General features: G+C 48.4%; 1 protein-coding gene across 23 annotated transcripts in view; it reads right to left on the bottom strand.

Annotated features, from left to right (window-relative positions):
• LOC125100255 (protocadherin gamma-C4) overlaps positions 1–20,608 on the bottom strand; it is a 187,699-nt gene that overhangs the window by 14,787 nt on the left and 152,304 nt on the right. Inside the window, exon 1 of one of the 23 annotated variants that reach the window (XM_047730302.1) lies at positions 13,077–15,696. The exons of 18 other annotated variants lie outside the window; for them this stretch is intronic. In XM_047730302.1, the coding sequence (XP_047586258.1) occupies positions 13,077–15,506 (2,430 nt within the window). In that variant the 5' untranslated portion in view covers positions 15,507–15,696. Of the gene's footprint in view, positions 1–2,409; positions 6,397–6,454; positions 9,171–13,076; positions 15,697–20,608 lie in introns of those variants that run through there. 4 more of the 23 variants (XM_047730332.1, XM_047730301.1, XM_047730299.1 and 1 more) reach the window with 4 other exon arrangements.

The raw sequence follows: 20,608 nt of genomic DNA, 5'->3' as shown, positions 1-20,608 counted from the left end.
ATTAATTTAGGAGTCATGCCAGACTGATTCTTTGCAGGGCATCCAAGCCCCAGGACACCTCTCACCCCCAGAACTCTGCCAGACAATGGCCATGACTGAGGAGGAGAGAACAAGGCTGCTCTGTCTGGGATACAGAAAACTGCTGGGATGGAGCCCAGCAGAGATCAAGCTCCCACAGCCTCCAAGCAGAGCCAGCTCAGTCTCCAGGGCTCCTAAGGGGCTGATCTGTAGTCGTGTCCCACCTGGAGGAAGGTATGGGACTTTGGCCAGATGCTTCACTCCTGAGTCCAGAGAGTACAGTACTCCGTCACACATAGACACGTGCGTGCGCGCACACACATACACACACACGGGACACTCTGAGAGCCGTCTCCTTACCGGTTCTGAGGTGTGCTGGTAATTAACTCTCACATTCACTCCCAGAAGCAGAGGAGACATGTGAGCATCTCTGATTACACTGGGGAGAAGACAGACCAAGGCTGCCAAATGACTCACCCTGAGGCTCACAGGTGGCAAGGATTTGAGCAGAACCCAGAAATTTACCAGCACCAGTCCTGGGCCACTGTGGGAAAAGGCACTGAGATGCCTACCCCTCAGCCTTAGACACAAGAGAATCCACACAGAGATACAAGAACGATGATAGACTAGAAGAGAGTTGCTGGGCAAAACTCACAACCTACATAAGGATGGCGGGTCCAAAGCATGTTCAGTGAGGGCTGCTGAGATAAGGAGCCCCAGAAAACTTTTCTCCAACATATAAAGCCATAAAAGAAAAGAATCACATCTGTGTCCCATCCCAGCAGATGCAGACTACCCTCCTGTCCTCCAGCTTTACAAGTGCTAATGACTCAAAGTACAAATTCTGGAGTTAGACCTGAGCTAGAGTTTTCCCTAGCACTTCCCCTGCAAACTTGAGCAAGTCATATGACCGTGGTGAAATTCAGTCATAGGTGAGGAAGCTAGTATCTGTCCAACAAGAATGTTGGGAAGAACGAGTACGATGTGGTACAGTAAGGCTCTCTCAATCAGCTATCACATAGGGGTGTTGTTTCAAACTAGAATTCTGATTCGTTAGGGGTGGGGAGGAACATAACTGTAGTTTAAATAAAAGCTCCTGAGATTGTGCCAACTTGTGCCTTTTACTACTATAGTTGTCAAACATATGAGGGCTCCCTGGCATCTGGCAGAGGCTGGGCTTTCTATCAGGCCAAGAAGGAAGGACGTGACAGAAGATACTTTGGTCACTCCCGAAGCCCTGACCCTAAACTGCAGGAACACATCAAGATTACGACGGAGCCAAAAGCCTATCTCTGAGTGTCCAGGGTCCAGGTGCTCCATGTTCCCACTTCCTGTGTTAGGGCAGGCAGTGACTGTCACTGAAGTCCCAGGCTGCCTATCTATCCAACCCTTAGGCCACAGGGTAGCTCAGCCAGCCCCCGAGGCTTCTGGGCTGGAGGCAATACTGACCTCTGCTTGGAGCCCCAGCAGGATAGAGCAGCCCACCCTGGCCCTAGAGTTCCCAGACTCATATCCTCTTGTACAGAGGTGACCTGGTCTAGCCCCAGGTGGAGGCAGGAAAAGGCTCCTCAGTCCTTGCAGGCCCTAGGAAACCATGCCACAGGATCCTCAACAGTGTATGATCAGTCAGCAGTGAGTATCTCTGAGGCCAGCTGCCAGGTGGTTTGGAAGCTATGAGGGGCCTGGGGACAGCCAGTGCATGTGAACTTGACAGCAAGCACTGGCAGTTAAATGTGGTGTGCATGTAAGATCAAGTGCAGGTAGGTGTGTGTGCATGTGTATGTGTGCATGCAAATGAGATGAGGCAAGCCCACTGGTCCACGTGGCCAGTGGCTGTGTTCTGCAGGGAGGATATGCGTGAAGCCTGGGTGTACACCTACCCTGTCTACAGATGTATTTGTTTGATGGGGGGATAGGGAGAGTTGAGATTAACAGTGAAGTCACCCACCAAGGGAGTGGAAAGTGGAAACCTGAAGACTGGCAGAGCAAGCTGGCTCAGGATTCAAGGAGGCTGGGTGCCGGTGTAGATTCATGACTGATTCTACCCAGGAGCAGGCCCCCCACCCAACCCCAGCCATAAAAGATGACTGGACCCCAGCCTTTCCTGTATGTGGGCGGCAGGGATTGGTTCTACTTCCCCTCACCTACAACCACCACCACCTCCTGGTACTCCGAGTCCTATCCCCACCTTAGTGTTCCACACAATCAGTCCAAATGGCCCCAAAAGTCAGGCAGAGTACAGGCAATGCCGAGCTCCATGCCCTCCTCCACCCCAACGTCCCCACCCTCTCCCCAAGAGGAGTGGATGCAGAAAGTCCCTTTTGTGGCCGGGCTACTTCTCCACTGCAGCCCATGGGGGTTGGTCACCCTGAGCAGTAGGGAGCCCCTCACCTGGCTCCGCTCCCGCAGTGTGTTAGAGCGGGACCGGTAGGCATCAGGCTCCAGCACCAGAGCTGAGGGCTGGTGGACACTGAGGGGCCTTAGAAAAGTGAAGTCACTGCCATCCGAGGCTGGTGAGAAGCATGTCCTGTAGCAGTGGCTCTGCGAGTCTGAAGGCCGCAGCGTCACCTCCATGTACTTGAGTGTGCCGTCTGAGCTCACCTGCAGGTTGGGACTAGACTGCTTATAGAAGTCCCGAGAGGGGGAGTCCTGGCGCCTGCAGCACTGGCTCCCACCCCCATCTGAATCTCTGTGCCCCCAAAGGCACTTAGCTGACAGGAAGGTGAAGGTGACTAAGGATAAGAGACTGATGGCTGCAAGAGCCACAATGAGGTAAAGGGTAAGGTCTGCATGCTCAGGAGGGTTTGAGAGGAAATCGCTGGACTTGGGCATCTCCTCGGGATCCTCATCCTCCAGAACCAGCAGCACCGTAGCTGTAGAGGAGAGTGAAGGGTCACCGTTGTCCCTCACCAGGACCACAACCTGCTGGGTGTCAGAGTCATCCTCCCGTAAGGCCCGGGCCGTGCGCACCTCGCCAGTATGTGAAGACACCAGGAACAGTCCCGGAGCCGTGGACTGTGGCAACAGCGAATAGGAAAGCCACGCATTGTGGCCTGCGTCAGCATCCACAGCTGTCACTTTGGTGACCAAGGAGCCAGGAGGAGCAGAACGAGGGAGGCGCTGGGGGACTGAGAGTTCCCACCCGGGTCTTGGGTGCAGCACAGTCGGTGCGTTATCATTCTGGTCCAGGACAAACACATGCAGAGATGTGTTAGAATGCAACGGGGGAGAGCCAGAGTCTCGAACCCCCACCATGATCTGCAGCATTTGCAGCAATTCATAGTCAAAGGTGCGCTGGGCAAAGACTCGCCCATCCTCAGGGTTGACATATACGAAGGAGGAAGCTGGGGCTCCCTGAATCTGATTCCCTACGATGGAGTAGGTGAGGTGAGCATTATCCCCAGTATCTGGATCCAAAGCAGCCACAATGCAGAGAAGGGAACCTGGAGGCCGATTTTCTGGGATGTATGCGGTATAGAGCTGCTGGGTAAAGTAGGGGGCGTTGTCGTTAACATCTGAAATGTTAAGCCTGATGGTGAGATGGGCGTGCAGGGGAGGTGAGCCTGCATCACTGGCCAAAAGCTCAATGGTATAGTGGGATGTGGTCTCCCGGTCCAAAGGCTGGCTGGTCAGCAGTGAGTAGTGGTTCTCAGAAGGCTTAATCTGAAATGGCAGGTCTGGGGAGATATCAAGGCTCACTTCACCATTTCTACCTGAGTCTCGGTCCCGCACATTGAACAAGCCCACTACCGTGCCCACTGGTGTGCTCTCCAGGATAGGATTGACCAAAGAGGCCAGGAGTACCTCTGGGGCATTGTCATTGGCATCTCCCACATCCACTTGAATCATACAGTGGCCTTCCATGGCTGGCTGTCCCTGGTCACGGGCTCTTGCATGAATTTCATAGAAACTCGACTCCTCAAAGTCTATGGGACCCAACACGTGGATTGCTCCACTGCTAGGGTCTAGGCCAAAAAGATTACGCACTACATCAGATGTATGGTCCCCGAAAGAATAGTCTAGTTGGCCATTGTTGCCCTCGTCTGGGTCAGTGGCATTGAGGCGAAGCAGCAGTGTACCCACAGGTGCATTCTCAGGGAGCCCCACGCGAAGAACTGATGACTGGAAGGTGGGGGCATTATCGTTGACGTCCAGCACAGTGACAGAGATAAGGGTGGTCCCTGAGCGGGCTGGGACACCCCCGTCCACAGCAGTGAGCACGAGCTGATGTCTCGCCTGGGCTTCACGGTCCAGCTGCTGCTCTAGCACCAGCTCTGGGAATAGCTTCCCATCTTTTAGGGTCTTCACCTTCAGAGAGAAGTGGCTGCTCGGGCTTAGAGTGTAGAAGCTCACAGTATTGGTGCCCACATCTGGATCCTGGGCACTATCCAGTGGGAATCGTGCCCCAAGTGCAGCTGATTCTGAGATGCGTATCTCCCGCTCTGAGGTGGCAAAGCTAGGAGAGTTGTCATTGAGATCCAGGATCTCTACCTCTACGCGCATTAATTCCAAGGGATGTTCAGTCACCACCTGCACGGGCAGCAGGCAGCTCGTACTGGCTCCACACAGGCTCTCTCGGTCAATCTTCTTATTCACTGTCAGAGCACCACTCATCAAGCTCAGGGAAAAATAGTGGCCATTCTCCTCAGACCCCAACCGCAGTCGGCGGCTCAACAGATCTGTCACCTTTAAGCCAAGATCCTGAGCAACATTCCCCACCAGCGTCCCCGGCTCTGACTCCTCCACCACTGAGTACCGAAGCTGCCCAGATGCCCAGCCCCAGCAGCACAAGGACAACATGCAGAGCACCTGCCATTTCCCAGCGAGCTGTGGGGGTGTCTCGGGTCCCATGACCCAGAAGGCCCTTCCTGGACACTGACTCTGTGCTGTCCTGTCTCCAAGGTAGACCCAGGTCTTGGAATGTAGCAGCGGAAATCTCTTCTGTCTCCTTCCAGCCTCTTAAAAACTGCTCCGAGGTCTGTCTGCCTGCAGCAGTTCTTCTTAGTCACCAAATGGCGGGGGTGGATGGAGGGGGGATGGCAACTGAATCTGAGTGGAGCTGGGGAACAGGGGGAGGAGAGGTGGGCAGGAAGAGCAGATCCCCCACCTCTGCTCTGAGTCTGATTGGCCAAAAAGTCTGTCTGCTCTCAACCAATTATGAAGTCTCCTCGGTCCTGGAAACCTTAGGAACAGGCAAATCTGTGTCAATGAAGCCTCCTACCTACCCACTCATTTCAGGCTGCAGGTTGATTCAGCCCCCTTGGCAGCAAAGTTTGACAGCTCAGATGGTGCTCAATGGGGAAGACAAAGTGGTACAAAACTTCTCAGGGTTCTATCCCAGCAACTTCCCTCAGGACTTTAGAAGCTCCCACTACTTTTCTTCAACCAACAAAATTGTGTCCTTTCAGGGGAGGCAAAGCCCCTGTGAACCCCTCCTCCCCCATCCTGCCAAAGGCTGCTAAGGTGAGAGAAAAGTTCTGTTAGGATCCTGTAAAGCCTTGCTCTGAGTAGCCATCAATGCTTTGAGGAATCTCAATGTCAGCTGATGGTTCTAGGGCTCTGCTTTTCTGAGATCCCTGACTTGAGCTGTGGAATGAGCACAACAGCTTGTGGTAGGGGGAACATTCCTGCGACTGATCCACGTCCCCCAGGAGAGTGACTAGAAACTAGAAACTAGGCATGGTTTCTAGGATTTATGGCTTCACCAATTCAGAACTCTACTTAAAGACTCCCAGAGTGGCTGTCTCTGAGTTCCTCAGCTGTAAACCAGTTTTCTGACATTAAGTGATTTCACTTACACTATTCTTCCCGCCAAATAAATGATGCTCCCCTGCCCCCATTCTCCTGCATCCAGCTCAAACCTCAGGGGACCTGACTGGGATTCCTGAAGACTTGGACTGAAAGATCTCTGCATGCACCTTGATGCCTCCCTGACCCTTCAGTTCTCTCCTCTTTGTGCTTCCTGCTGTTTCAAGCAGAGAGTTCTCTCTATGGTGGGTTAGGGAGTACCCCATACCATGGGGCAAATATATTAGTCCCCCTCAATTCACTGGGAAATGGTAGCCTAGAGTTAAGGTAGTCCAGAACCTGGCCTCCCCAATCAAGAAGAGAAAGCAACCTCTTGGGTTTAGGTGACTGCCTGGTCTACCTTACCCTTGTGCAGTAGAGCCTTCTATGCTCCCATATTCTGGAAGCAGGCTTCCACAATACCCTGACTCTTGATCATTACCTTCATTTCTTACCCTCAGATAAGGGCATAATCCACCCCAAGTACTCATCCATTATTCACAAAACACTTCTAAAGCACACCATCTACCACATAGTTACCATGCACTATGGGCTCTTGCAGAGAGACCAACAGTTGATGGGATGTGACCCAGCCATACGCCTGCATCAGCATAACCTCAAGCATTGGCTGAGCCTGCAAAGGTCTCACCTCTAGCCCATACAGAAGATCAGAGGGTGGGCAGCTTGGGCGAACAGGCTCCCCTGCCATGGGTGCACTGGGTGACTTCACCATCATGAAGCTATCACTCCGAGTGGGTGCAGAAGCCAAAGGTGTACAGCCATGAGAGTGGCCGCCCACATCAACAAACTTGATAGGATCATCTGACCCTAGCTGGATTCGCAGGATCCCATTGGAAGGAGGAAGCCCCTCCCTCCTTCGAGATCGGGTGAGACAGGCACAGGTGCCAGCAGGAAAGCAGGTCACTCCACAGGCAGCCCCACGCAGACACTTTGAGAGCAGTGCCACGAATGAGCCAAAGGACACAAAGCAAATTGCCACTAGCGATACAGCCAAGTAGAGGGTCAGGCGGGATTCTCCTTCCCTTGGAGCTGAAGATTCTCGAAGATCAGGGACAACTGGATGAGTATCTTCCTCCAAGGACACTAGTAAAGTGACAGAGGTAGACAGTGGGGGGCTACCACTATCCTTTACCACAATGACCAGCTTCTGTGGTGGGAGATCAGCTGGGATGGGAACTGCCGTCCGTACCTCCCCAGCATAGCGAGAGACTGCAAACAGGCTGGGGTCTGGGGCCTCCAGGAGCTGATAGGAAACCCAAGCATTGTAACCTGAATCCAAGTCCACAGCAGTCACCTTCGTGACTAGGTGCCCAGCACCAACTGATGGAGGCAGTGCTTGAGGACACAAGGAACCAGGCCGCGCCCTAGGGCGGAGCACAGCTGGGGCATTGTCATTGAGGTCCAGCACAAACAGACGAACTGTCACAGTGCTGCTGAGGGGTGGGTTGCCCCGATCCCGGGCCTGCACCTCAAACTGCAATGTCTGTGTTTGCTCATAATCAAAGGATCGAGTAGCATGAACAGCTCCTGTCTGGGGATTCAGAGAAATAAAGGAAGAAGCTGAAACATCTCGATTTCTGGGCTCCAGGAGAGAGTAGGAGATAAGTGCATTCAAGCCAGAGTCTGGATCAGAGGCTGCAAGGGAACAAAGCAGGTCCCCTGGGCGATTGTTCTCAGGAACAAACACTTCATGTGACCTCTGGAAGAAAGAGGGTGGGTTATCATTCACATCTGAGATATTGAGGAAAATAGTCCTCTGGGTACTCAGAGGAGGATTCCCAGCATCAGAAGCAGTGACCATGATATCATAGCTGGATTTGGCCTCTCGGTCCAAGGGCCCAGCAGTCACCAGGGAGAACTGGTTCCTGAAGGCAGACTTGAGGGCAAATGGCAGGTGGTCAGGAATACGGAGGCTCACATCTCCATTCGACCCTGAGTCAGGGTCCTGCACACTGATGAGTGCCACTACAGTGCCAGGTTCTGCGCTCTCTGGAAGAGTCCCAAGCTCCGAGGTCACTGTGATGTGTGGGGCATTGTCATTCACATCTAGGAGATCCACCCGAAGGCTGCAATGTTGCTCCATGGCTGGAGAACCCCCATCGCGAGCCCGAATATCAAATTCATAGTAATTCTCGCTCTCAAAGTCTAGGGGCCCCTGAAGGGTAAGCTTTCCAGTAGTCGGGTGAAGGCTAAAGAGGTTTCTCACACGATCAGGGGTGTGACCACTGAAAGAAAAGGTGACGTTACCACTGGGACCCAGGTCTGGGTCAGAGGCATTGAGCTGGATGAGCAGCATGCCGGCTGGGGCACTCTCCAACACGCTAATCCTATAACTGGATTGCTGGAAGGCTGGGGCGTTGTCATTCACGTCCAGCACAGATACTCGGAGCTCTGCGGTGCCAGATCTCGGGGGGTTCCCTCCATCCACAGCAGTCAGCACCAGGCGGTAGTCTGATTGCTTCTCCCGATCCAAAGGTTTTTCCAGGAGCAGCTCTGGGACCAGGCTGCCGTCGCTGCGCTTCTTGACATCAAGTGCAAAGTGTTCATTGGAGCTTAGTCTATAGCTGCTGATAGAATTGCTCCCCACATCTGCGTCCTGAGCTTTTTCCAAGGGGAAACGCTGTCCTGGAGGAGCTGCCTCCCCAATTTCCAAGTCCAGCTGCTGCCGAGGAAATCGGGGGGCGTGATCATTCACATCCACAATTTCTACCTCCGCTCGGTACATTTCCAAAGGCCCTTCGGTTACAAACTCCAGGGGCACGATGCAGCTGGCACTGAGTCCACACAGTGCCTCCCGATCAATTGGATTCTTGATGAGCAGGGCTCCACTGTCCAAATCCACACGGAAGTGTCTTTGGTTCACCTCTCCAGCAACCTGCAGCCTACGAGCTGACAGACTGTCTGTATCCAGCAGGAAATCTTGGGCGACATTCCCTATAAAAGTCCCCTCCTGTGACTCCTCTGGGACCGGGTAGCGGATCTGCCCACAAACGTAACCCAGGTGGCAAATGAGGAACAAAAGGGTAGCCCCCCAGCAGATTTCTACCCAGCTTCCCACCTTGCGGAGCATTGCTGCTTCCCGCTAGTCCTCTACCTGGTCCTGAGAAGCAGAAGAAGCCGACCCGCCCCAAACGGCAACAGCAGCTGGAGACACCTATCTCTCTTTCGTGGCGCCAGCTCTGGCGCGGCTGGGCCGGCGCCGCAAGGGTTACGCGCCGTTTTTTTGCTGGTGGCGGGGTAGATTTGTCTGCCTTCCGCCACCCGATTGGCAGACGGCAGCTCCTGGGCTCAGCCAATAGGCTGAGCAGAGAACATCCCAATAGCAGCAGGGTTAATGCGTCGCAGCACTGGAGGAAAAAAAAAAACCCAAAAACAAAAACCACCTATCTTTTCGCCTTCCTCCCACTCAACAGCATTTCTTTCTATAGGTTTATTATCTCTAGGAGAGACAGACAACATGTATATATGTCCTTTTTTCCCCCTAGCACACCAACTTCCCCCGCCCCTTTTCGGCGGGGAGGCGGGGAGTAGGGGACAGAGAGCCAGAGCCCTAGCAACCTGCAGCCCAGAGAGAAGTAGCCATTTGAGACTGGTCACTTTGTTCAAGCCCGTGTTGTCACCCACCAATATTCTAAATGGGTAGTTTCTGCCTCAGTCTGATGTATTAGAGCAACAACTAATTAGAAGCAGGGCCATAGACTCAAAACTCTGCCCCTCTGCAGATTATTCAGAAACATATCCATCTCTTTGCAGAAAGACTTACACATTAATGTAGCCAATTAAATTTATGCAGTGCACGTTTTTGTTGTAACAGGAGGTGCAGCAGAAACTGAATCTCTCTTATTCAGACACTAGCTAGAATTACCATTCATTGATTTCAAGGACAGTATAGAAGGAGATGAAGCAAGGTGGAGGGAGAGGTTCCAAATCAGTAAAGAATCAGTGTGCCTGCGAGGCGCTAAGGACTAGATCTCATTACCTGGCAGAATGCTAATGTTCACAGATTTAATAGCTTCCTTGAATGACTGAGATCAGCCACTAACAGCACTGTGCCTACAAATCCCCTTTATTTGACACCATGGCATGCTTGATTTGTTAATTACCAAGAGAGACAGTTTCAAATGAGCAAGCTTTTCACTTGGTGCCATGGGGCCTCTTGGAGCTGGAGACTGGATTATTCACTTTACTCCCACCCTGATCTAGACCCTCCCAGGAGCCTGGCTACCACCTCTTACACACAGAAACACAGATCATCCCACACTGTAGTTACCTGCAAACTATAATCCTAGTGACACATCAGAGCACAGAGAGACAAATCCAGCCTGATCTGGACATAAGATTTCTTAACTCATCTGAATCCTCACCTAGGTCACCACAGGCTGCAAAAACCACCAGCAAAACCCCGATTTCTTATCCTCCCCAGATTTTTAACCAAACCTGTAATCCTCAGGAATATCCTTTTGACTATGGTGAAGCCAACAACCTACATTCTGGTCTCAAACAGAGGGATCTGGCTTTCTGTGTTCTTAAACATAAAACAGCTAAACCTCCTCACATAGGAGTAATGGAGATATCAATCAGAAGGTTTCAATCAGTCTGACCTATGAGGTGTTTGGGGTGGGATTCACTAGCACAGGTGAATGGCACCACCAACAACCCACCATGAATATTTTATACAATTCATTCATTTAAAATCCACAATTTGGGGCACCTGGGTGGCTCAGTGGGTTAAAGCCTCTACCTTTGGCTCAGGTCATGATCCCAGGGTCCTGGGATCAAGCCCTGCATCAGGCTCTCTGCTCAGCATGGAGCCTGCTTCCTCCTCTCTCTCTGCCTGCCTCTCTGCCTACTTATGATCTCTGTCTGTCAAATAAATAAATAAAATCTTAAAAAAAATAAAATCCACAATTTGATGGTTTTTAGTATATTCACATATGTTAAAAGGATACAACCATCACCACAATCTAATCATAGAATATTTCTGTCATCCCTCATAGAATATTTCTGTCATACCTCAGTTCCATACTGACCAGCTCTAGACTTTTTAAGAACAGCTGGCCAGATGCTAGTGGTTTAGGAAGATTTTCTCTTTAGATGACTAAAGCATCCTCTTATGTCTTCCCTACGTTGCTCCTCTAGAGCTATTCCAAATACATATGTATTTTTAAAACACAATTGTTTCTGTATTTGGGTATAGTTGACACACACTGTTACATTAGTTTCATGTGTACAACACAGCAATTCAACAAGTTTATAGAGCTATTCTATAGAATATTTTAAGGCTGGAAATAACAGAATTTTCTAAGTTCAGCCTGGCCCAGTAAGTCTGGTTCTGTGAACACCAAAATAACACCTGGCTTCATAAATGTGTTGATCGATAGACTGATAATTTTAGAGCAGTAGTTTTCAAACCAGTCTGTATATTAGAATCACTTGGGGACCTTCAAAAAATACCGATCCCTGAGTCTCACCCCCAGACATTGTGCTTTAATTGGCTTGGGTGTGGCTCAGGCTTCAGAATTTTTAAGGGGTCCCCAGGTAATGCTAGTATGCAACCAAGTCTGACAGCTGTCATCTTTCCTTAGCGCCTTTCCATTTATGTCTCTACTATGTCTTTTTTGGCTGCCTCCAGATTTTCTCATTTCCAAGGTGTGTTTAAGATTGGGGGTGGGTAGGGGCACCTGGGTGGCTCAGTGGGTTAAGCCTCTGCCTTTGGCTTGGTCAGGATCCCAGGGTCCTGGGATTGAGCCCTGCATCGAGCCCCGCATAGAGCTCTATGCTCAGCAGGGAGCCTGCTTCCCCCTCTCTCTCTGCCTGCCTCTCTGCCTACTTGTGATCTCTCGCTCTCAAATAAATAAAATCTTTAAAAAAAGATTGGGATGGGTAAAGAATAAAAATGATAATAATAATAACAGAATTTTTTAACACTTAGGATACACCAGGCTCTGAGATTATCTTGGCCAAGGACTCACAGCTGGTAAGTAGTGAAGCCTCATCTGTCTAACTGACAAATCCAAGGGTTAGTAACAATAATATACTTATTAGTATACTAATATACTTTATTGATCATAAAATAACAGTGTTCTCCTACAACTGGAAGTGTGTATAGGCTTCACTCCAAGACAAAAGCCTCGTAGTTACCTGCACACCAGCCTGAATAAATGAAAGCTTTACCTTTCTCAAGTTACAAATTCTCTACCTCTTACATTGTGTGCATACTTAAGAAAAATAATGCTGGAAGGGAATAACACTGGGGGTACAAAAGAACTTTCAATTTGTACCACATGTTCTTTTGGATTGTCTGGATTTATTTATAAGGTAAATGATTACTTTTACTTCTATAATTAATGGTGACTACATCTTTAAATCTGGGGATTCGTGTTAGTTACAATTATTTCTCCATATTTTTCTCTATTTTCTAAATTTTCTATAATACACATGCATTACTACTATGCCACTAAAATATTTTGTAAGTAATATACACATTATTTCCAGCAGTGTACTTGAATTAAAACTTGAAGGATGCCTAGAATTTTCTTTCTTTCATAGAAAATCAGCTGAGAACGAGGTCCAGGATCTGTGTAGGCAAAGGAACATTATCAGGGGCACCTGGATGGCTCAGAGGGTTAAGCATCTGCCTTTGTTTGGTTCAGGTCATGATCCCAGGACCCTGGGATCGAGCCCTGAATCAGGCTCTCTGCTCAGAGGGGAGCCTGCTTCCCCCTCTCTCTCTGCCTACTAGTGATCTCTGTCAAATAAATAAATAATCTTTAAAAAAAAAGGAACTTTATCAGTACACCATTAGTTTTAATGAAGATGCAGCAATCAAATGAAAGATGGACAAATGGAATATTTGCTATATTCCAAGCATCTGTCACTGGTTAGAGATATCTAGCAGCTTGTTCTTAATGCAAATGACACCAAGCTAAGTTCTGAGTGCTGAGATCTTGGCTTATAATTTAATGCCCCCTTAGCAAGATTGGTTAGTTGTGATGGCAAGTGAGTGCTGAGTGTGGGGATTGGGGCCACACATGAGTCAATCAAATCCACATTGTGTGGGTTCACAAACCATGCTCTAGTCAGGCCATCCCTTTCACAAAGGCATGATGCTTGATCTAGGCAGGGCAAGGTGAAAATGTGGATGTATCATTAGGAAATCATGTTCATCATTAAAAAAACACTCCATTCCTTCCTGAACCTGGTGCAGGCATCAAAAAGCATTAATATCGTTCTGGGATGCTAACCCTTACCTGTCCAGGAGGGGAGCTCTCTGCACCCAACACTTGCCTATAGAACACTGGATCACAGCTCCGCAGCGTGTTCTGGCGGCTGGCCAGTGGGCTGGCAGCACCAGTTTTCTTCAGCAGCAGGTCGCTGCGGCGTGAGTCGGTGGTGAGGTACACCTGATGGTAAAGGTGCGGCGGCATCAGGCCACCCCGCACAGCGTCTGCATGCAGAGAGGACCCTGGAGTTCGGTACAGGGAGCTCACTGGGGCTCGGTACAGGTCCCTGGACTGCTTCCACTTGTAAACTTTGAATATAATCACTCCCAGTACTGTGACTGCGAACCCCACAGAAACCAGGATTAGAGAGAGGAGTAGATAAAAGGTGAGATTTTTATTCTGCTCCTGAGGGGCAGAGCCAGAGGGGAACTCAGCCCGGGCTTCAGGAGAATCCTCAGTTACTGACACAGTCAGTGTTGCAGTGGTAGACAGTGATGGCTCCCCATTGTCTTTGATCAAGACCATAAGAGTCTGCCTGGGCACATCTGTGTCCTGGACTGCGCGGGAAGTGCTGACTTGACCTGTGTGAAGCCCCACAGCAAAAAGGCTCTGGTTGGAGGCTCCCAAAAGGCTGTAGGAGAGCCAGGCATTGTGCCCTGCATCAGGGTCCCAGCCTACCACCCGTGTGACCACATGGCCAGGAGCGGTAGCTCTGGGCAGCATCTCCACCGAGCTCCGGCCAGGCCGAGGGTACAAGACCTGTGGGGCATTGTCATTACGGTCAGTGACAAATATATTCACGCTGATGTTGGTGGTCAGGACCGGAATGCCCCCATCACTGACATGAGCTGTTATTTCGAACTCTCGCCGATCTTCATAATCCAGGGACACTAAAGAAGACACGATACCACTGTCACGATTTATTGTGAAATAGCGGCCCACTAGCCCAGTTTCAGCTCCTTGCTCCAAGAGGAAGAAGGAAAGGTGAGAATTTTGTGGGGCATCTGGGTCCCAGACACTTAGATTTAATATTGGAACCCCAGGGATGTTATTTTCCTCAACATAAACATCATAGGAGGACTGGGAAGACTGTGGAGGGTTGTCATTGATATCAGAGACTTGTACTTGCACAACTGTAAGAGCTGAGAGGGAAGGGACTCCCGAGTCTTGAGCAGTGATGCTGAGGTTGTATTCTGGGACAGTCTCACGATCCAGGGCTGCACTGGTTTTCAAAGTAAAGTAATTCTTGAGGGAAGAAGTTAGGCTGAATGGGAGACCTGGAGGAATCTCACAAGTCACCAATCCATTCTCCCCAGCATCCAGATCGATCACGCTGAGCAAAGCAATGACAGTTCCAAGAGGAGCATCCTCGGGGACTGGGCTGTACACGGAGGTGACTGTGATCTCTGGGGCATTGTCATTCACGTCCAGAACCTCTACCAAAACTTTGCAATGTGCTCCTTCCGGAGTGGCGCCTTTGTCTTTGGCCTGTATGTAAATCTCGTGGAGTTTTGTGTCTTCGAAGTCCAGGCGACCCTTGATTGTCAGCACCCCAGTAACAGGATCTAAGGAGAAGAGATCTCGCATACTGGCACGATTGTGGCTGCCAAAAGAGTAAATGATTTCACCATTGGGGCCTTCATCCAGATCAGTTGCATGAACTTGCACAACGAGAGTGCCAGGGGATGCATCCTCCAGGACACGCGCACGGTACAAAGACTGATTGAAGGTGGGTGCATTGTCATTCGCGTCCAGCACGGTGATGCGAATGGGAAGGGTGGCGGAACGAGCTGGAGTTCCTCCATCCAAAGCCGTCAGCACCAACTGGAGACTTGGCTCTCGCTCCCAATCAAGGGCGCGCTCCAGCACCAGCTCCGCGTACTTGGTGCTGTCCTCCCGCGTCTGAACGCGAAGCGCAAAGTACTCATTAAGGCTCAGCTCATAGGTTTGTAAAGAGTTGCTTCCTACATCGGGATCGTGCGCGCTCTCCAGCGGGAAGCGCGTGCCTGGCGCCACGGCCTCGCTAATCTCCAATTTCATTTCCCGGGTAGGGAAAGAGGGATTGTTGTCGTTGATATCCTGGATCACCACCTCTGCGCTGAACAGCTCTAGTGGGGTTTCCACTACCAGCTCCAGAGTTACGGTACAGGAGGGCAGTGTCCCACAAAGCTCCTCTCTATCCAGGCGGTCATTCACGAACATCTCTCCTGACTCCCGGTTCACCTCAAAGAACCTTCGGCTAGTCCCGGACAACACCCGCAGCCTTCGGGCTGACAGGCTGCCGAGATCCAAGCCAAGGTCCGTGACCACGTTGCCCACCGCAAAACCTCTCTCTCTTTCCTCCAGGATCTCATAGCGAACAACGGCAGAAGCCTTGTGCAAAGCACCAAGCAGAAACAAAACTCCCACCACTCTCCCGGTGCTTACCAGTCCGCTCCTCCAGGCCTCTGGGACCATCTCACTCAAAGGCAGTTCCTCTTAGTGGGGTCCAGATTTTTCCGGCTATTTCGCTGAGAAACTTTCAGCGGGTTAGCGCTTGAGCGCTGGGCGCGGAGTCAGACATGGCTTTCTGGATGCCGCTGATTTGCTCGCCGGCTGTTCAGTCTCTGCCTCATCCCGGGGCTCCGAGAGGGGACGGGCCGGGCCCGATCTCCAGCGTCTTCATTGGCCGACAGCGGCACGCAGAGTCCCAGCCAATAACTGCACGAAGAATGCGCTAGCGCCAGGCTCTCTGAGCGGGACAAACACTACGGACAGGAACTTCACTTTCCTTTGGCTTCTTTCCAAAGCGCCTTGGCAGTTATCTGTACCTCGGAAACCCACCTTAGCCTGCAAAGCCAACTGCAGAGCGATGAAGCTGGCTGTTCTGCAAGTTTTCAAACCAAACCAAAGCCTATTGTACGTTTTAATCACTGTCTTTTAGTAATCACAAGAAGGGAGCATCAAACCAAACTGAGAACCATACAACACTGTCTGGAAAAACACAAAACTGGTTTGTTGGAGGGCTGAGTAAATCCTATCCAGCTGGACTCTACATGTAAGGGGGCATTTAGCATTTCCGTGGAAATGTGAATAATTTCAGCTTTATCTCTTACAAAATGAGAGTGTACAATTTTATTACTTCCTCAGTAGAGTAAATCAACAGGAGCCACTCTCTGTTTGGTTTAACTGTGTTTTATGAAATTTAAAATTCAGGTTTCTTTTAAAACTGGTGTTGTTCTTTAGCTCTCATTTCTTTTTTTTTGTTGTTTTAAAGATTTTATTTATTTATTTGACAGACAGAGATCACAGTAGGCAGAGAGGCAGGTAGAGAGAGAGAGGAGGAAGCAGGCTCCCTGCTGAGCAGAGAGCCCAATGCGGGACTCAATCCCAAGACCCTGAGATCATGACCTGAGCCGAAGGCAGAGGCTTAACCCACTGAGCCACCCAGGCGCCCTTAGCTCTCATTTCTTAAGAACCAGGGAGCAATGTGACATTTCCTTACCCCATCTTTCCCAACATAACCTCAATCATAAGGCATAATCGCATATACTTCCTTTTACACCATCAATCCATTTCCCAAGATCTTGTGTTCATATGCCGCAAAGAGAAGATGCATTGCTAAAAAAGGATAATATCCCTCCCCCCTCCAAAAGAGAAAAATCCAGGCCTATTTATCGCCTTTATAAAATGACTGAGATATGCAGCAAAGCCCCATAGTCTTTAGAGAATACAAAACCTTTAGCCCATAGAAGAAAGATCCTCAGGTTTTCTGCATTTAAGGTTATAATTCAAGAAACAAACAAAATGGTAATGATTAGGATAATGAATTAGACAATCAGGTATGAAATAAACTGGCTAAGTTGTACACCTTGGGCAAGAAAGTACCTTCACAGGGTTTCTGGTTTCCTTATCTTATAAAATGCCAGGCAGGTAAAATGCCTGGCATAGAGTAAGCCTCAATTACTGATGCAAATCACCCTATTAAATATGAGACATAAAGTTTCAGAGCCTCATACTATTTCTGTATACTTGTCTTGGATATCACTTTGACTGCATACAGTACTTTCTGAAGTGTAAATGAACTCTGAAGCAGGGAGATAGTCAAACAGGTTAAATAAGTAGATAAGTGTGTAAGTATAAAGAGGATATTTACTGAAGAGATGAAAATCCCTTTTGGATCTGTTTCTCCATGTCCTCAATACTTTATTTTAAACCCCCTAGGTTTTTTTCTTATGAGTGACACAAGTGGGAAAGTTTATTAAAGCTCAAGTATACTGTCCAGATGTTAGAGCAGTTAGCCTGAAGAGAGGGCTGCGCCTGAACTGGACATGAGCAGACACTTCTCCAAAGAAGACAGCCAAATGGCCAACAGTCACATGAAAAAATGCTCTACATCATGTGCCATCAGGGAAATACAAATCAAAACCACAATGAGATACCACCTTATACCAGTCAAAATGGCTAAAATTAACAAGACAGGGAACAACAAATGTTGGCAAGGATGTAAACCCCATAGTTTTAATTTTTTTAAAGATTTTATTTATTTATTTGAAAGACAGAGATCACAAGCAGGCAGAGAGACAGGCAGAGGGAGAGGTAGGGAAGCAGGCTCCCCGCCGAGCAGAGAGCCCAATGATATGGAGGGCTTGATCGCAGGACCCTGGGATCATGACCTGAGCCGAAAGCAGAGGCTTTAACCCACCGAGCCACCCAGGCGCCCTGAAACCCCCTAGTTTTAAATACTGTTTGACGACAGATCAGACCACCGAGAAGGCTGATGGGTATTTAAACACTGAAAATATTCTATAGAATATTTTTAGAATACAGAATATAGCCTACTCACTTGCTACTCAAAGTGTGAGCCAAGAACCAATGGCATTAGGCATCACCTAGGAGCTTGTTAGAAATGCAGAAATCCTCTACTTTGTATCTCCTGACCAGATACTGATTTAACAAAATATCTGTGTGATTTGAATGAATATTAGGGTTTGAGAAATACTGATCCATGGTTTATTCAGAAATAATGACTTATCAGTCTTTTTATTTTCCATTCGCCATCACTTAATTACAACATGGCTTTTGAAAACTAGCTTTTTTTTTTAAATTTTATTTTTTATAAACATATATTTTTATCCCCAGGGGTACAGGTCTGCGAATCGCCAGGTTTACACACTTCACAGCACTCATCGTAGCACATACCCTCCCCAATATCCATAACCCCACCCTCCTCTCCCAACCCCCTCCCCCCATCAACCCTCAGTTTTGAAAACTAGCTTCTAAAAGCTGAGATGGTTTTCCCATTTGTAGTAAGGCCCATAGTTTTCTTAAGACGTCTTCATAAGCCAAAAGCACCCTCTTGGATCCATTTTCCATAGTAGCCACAATGATTTCTTTAAAAAAATTTTTTAAAGATTTTATTTATTGAGAGATACTGCACAAGCAGGAGGAGGCAAAGGGAGAGAATCTCAAGCAAATTCCGTGCTGAACATGGAGCCCAACTCGGGGCTTTATCCCACAACCCCAAGGTCATGACCTGAGCTGAAACCAAGAGTTGGACACTAAGCTACTGAGCCACCCAGGCACCTTTGATCATCTTAAAATTTTAATTAGATCAGGGCGCCTGGGTAGCTCAGTCGTTAAACGCCTGCCCTCGGCTCAGGTCGTGATCCCAGGGTCCTGAGATACAGCCCTGTGTTGGGCTCCCTAATGAGCAGGGGAGTCTGATTCTCCCTGTCCCTCTGCCCCACTCCCGTTCATGTTCTCTCTCCTCTCTCTAATAAATAAGTAAAAATTTTTTAAAAAGTATAATTGGCAAATAAAATTGTAAAAATTCAAGGTATAAACATGATGATTTACTATACTATAAAATAATTACAACAGGGGCACCTGGGTGGCTCAGTGGATTAAAGCCTCTGCCTTTGGCTCAGGTCATGACCTTAGGGTCCTGGGATCGAGCCCCGCATCGGGCTCTCTGCTCAGTTCGCGCGCGCTCTCTCCCTCTGCCTGCCTCTCTGCCTGCCTCTCTGCCTGCTTGTGATCTCTGTCAAATAAATAAAATCTTTAAAAAAAATAATTACAACATAGTTAACACATCCATCACGTCTGTTAGTTACCAATATGCATGTATGTGTGTGCGCATGCACGTATGTGTGGTGAGAACAATTAAGATAATCTCTCAGCAAATTTCAAGTATATCCTATAGTACTGTTAACTACAGTCAACATACTGCACATAAGAGTCCTAAAATGTACTCATTTTGTAACTGTAAGTTTGTACGCTTTGACCAACATCTCTCTACATTTAATGATTATTAATATAGCAATCTTCGTGCCAATGGCCTAGTAATCATAAAATGCACTAAGGATTATATAGAGTCAATTATATGCATCCATTTTCCCTAGGTGTAAGAATTTTGGAAGATACGGTCATTCTTTCAAGCTACCAGTGGACCTAATGAAACTATTCCTTAACCTAATGATTTGAAAAATACAGTTTGCTAAAGAGGCAAAGAAGGTGTGGTAATACAACTTACACTGTGGGGTGGGGGAATGAAAACACCAGTGTTACAGGAACAGCACAATTTTTCAGTCTCTATCTTCTTTCCTTTCTGTTCTGTAATTTCTTTTTTTTTCTTTAAAGATTTCATTTATTTATTTGACAGAGAGATCACAAGGAGGCAGAGAGGCAGGCAGAGAGAGATGAAGGAAGCAGGCTCCCTGCTGAGCAGAGAGCCTGATGAGGGGCTCGATCCCAGGACCCTGAAACCATGACCCGAGCTGAAGGCAGAGGCTTTAACCCACTGAGCCACCCCCAGGCGCCCCTCTGTTCTGTAATTTCAAGAGAGCCTCTCATCAATGAGATATAGCAAAGACAATTTTGACATAGAGAGTAAATGTGTTACAGGTGTCCAGCGTGAAGCCTTAGGGTCAGAAAGACGTGAGCTCCCATACTGAGTATGACACTTAGTAGCTATGTAACCATAAAGTTTATTTTTAACTTCTCTTTCATTTCCTTTAACTTTAAAATGGGAATAATTACTTCACCCCTTGATTTAACCAAGCATCTCAATCTGTTATTTTTTTAACAGCTTTATACTCACCACAGAGTTCACCTAGACAATCAAGCATTTTTAGTAAATTTATATTTATGCAACCAACACCATAATCCAGTTTTACTATATTCCCATCATCCCAAAAGTCCCTTAATCCTGTCTTCTGTCAATCCTTGCTCCTAACCCCAGCATGAGGCAACCACTGGGTTAAAACTCCCAAGTCCACGGTGCCTGGCTGGCTCTGTCAGTAGAACATGCAATTCTTGATCTCCGGGTTTTGAGTTCGAGCACCCACACCAAGCTTAGAGATTACTTACAAATAAAATCTTTAAAAAAAAACTCCCAAGTCATTCTTAACATCTTTTTCTACATTTCCACATTCAATTAATTCCCAGTACATGAGAATGCTTACTACCTCCAATATGTATTTTGAATCTATCAATTACTTTCCCTCTCTACTCCCACTTCCTGAGTCAAATGTTATCTTATGACTGGCTACCCAATTTGTATGGCCAATAAAAATAGG

Source organism: Lutra lutra, chromosome 5, assembly GCF_902655055.1.
Source record: "Lutra lutra chromosome 5, mLutLut1.2, whole genome shotgun sequence".
In the NCBI taxonomy this organism is placed as follows: Eukaryota; Metazoa; Chordata; class Mammalia; order Carnivora; family Mustelidae; genus Lutra; species Lutra lutra.
Note: the sequence above shows the minus strand (reverse complement) of the source record. Positions and strands in the feature narration are given on the sequence as shown.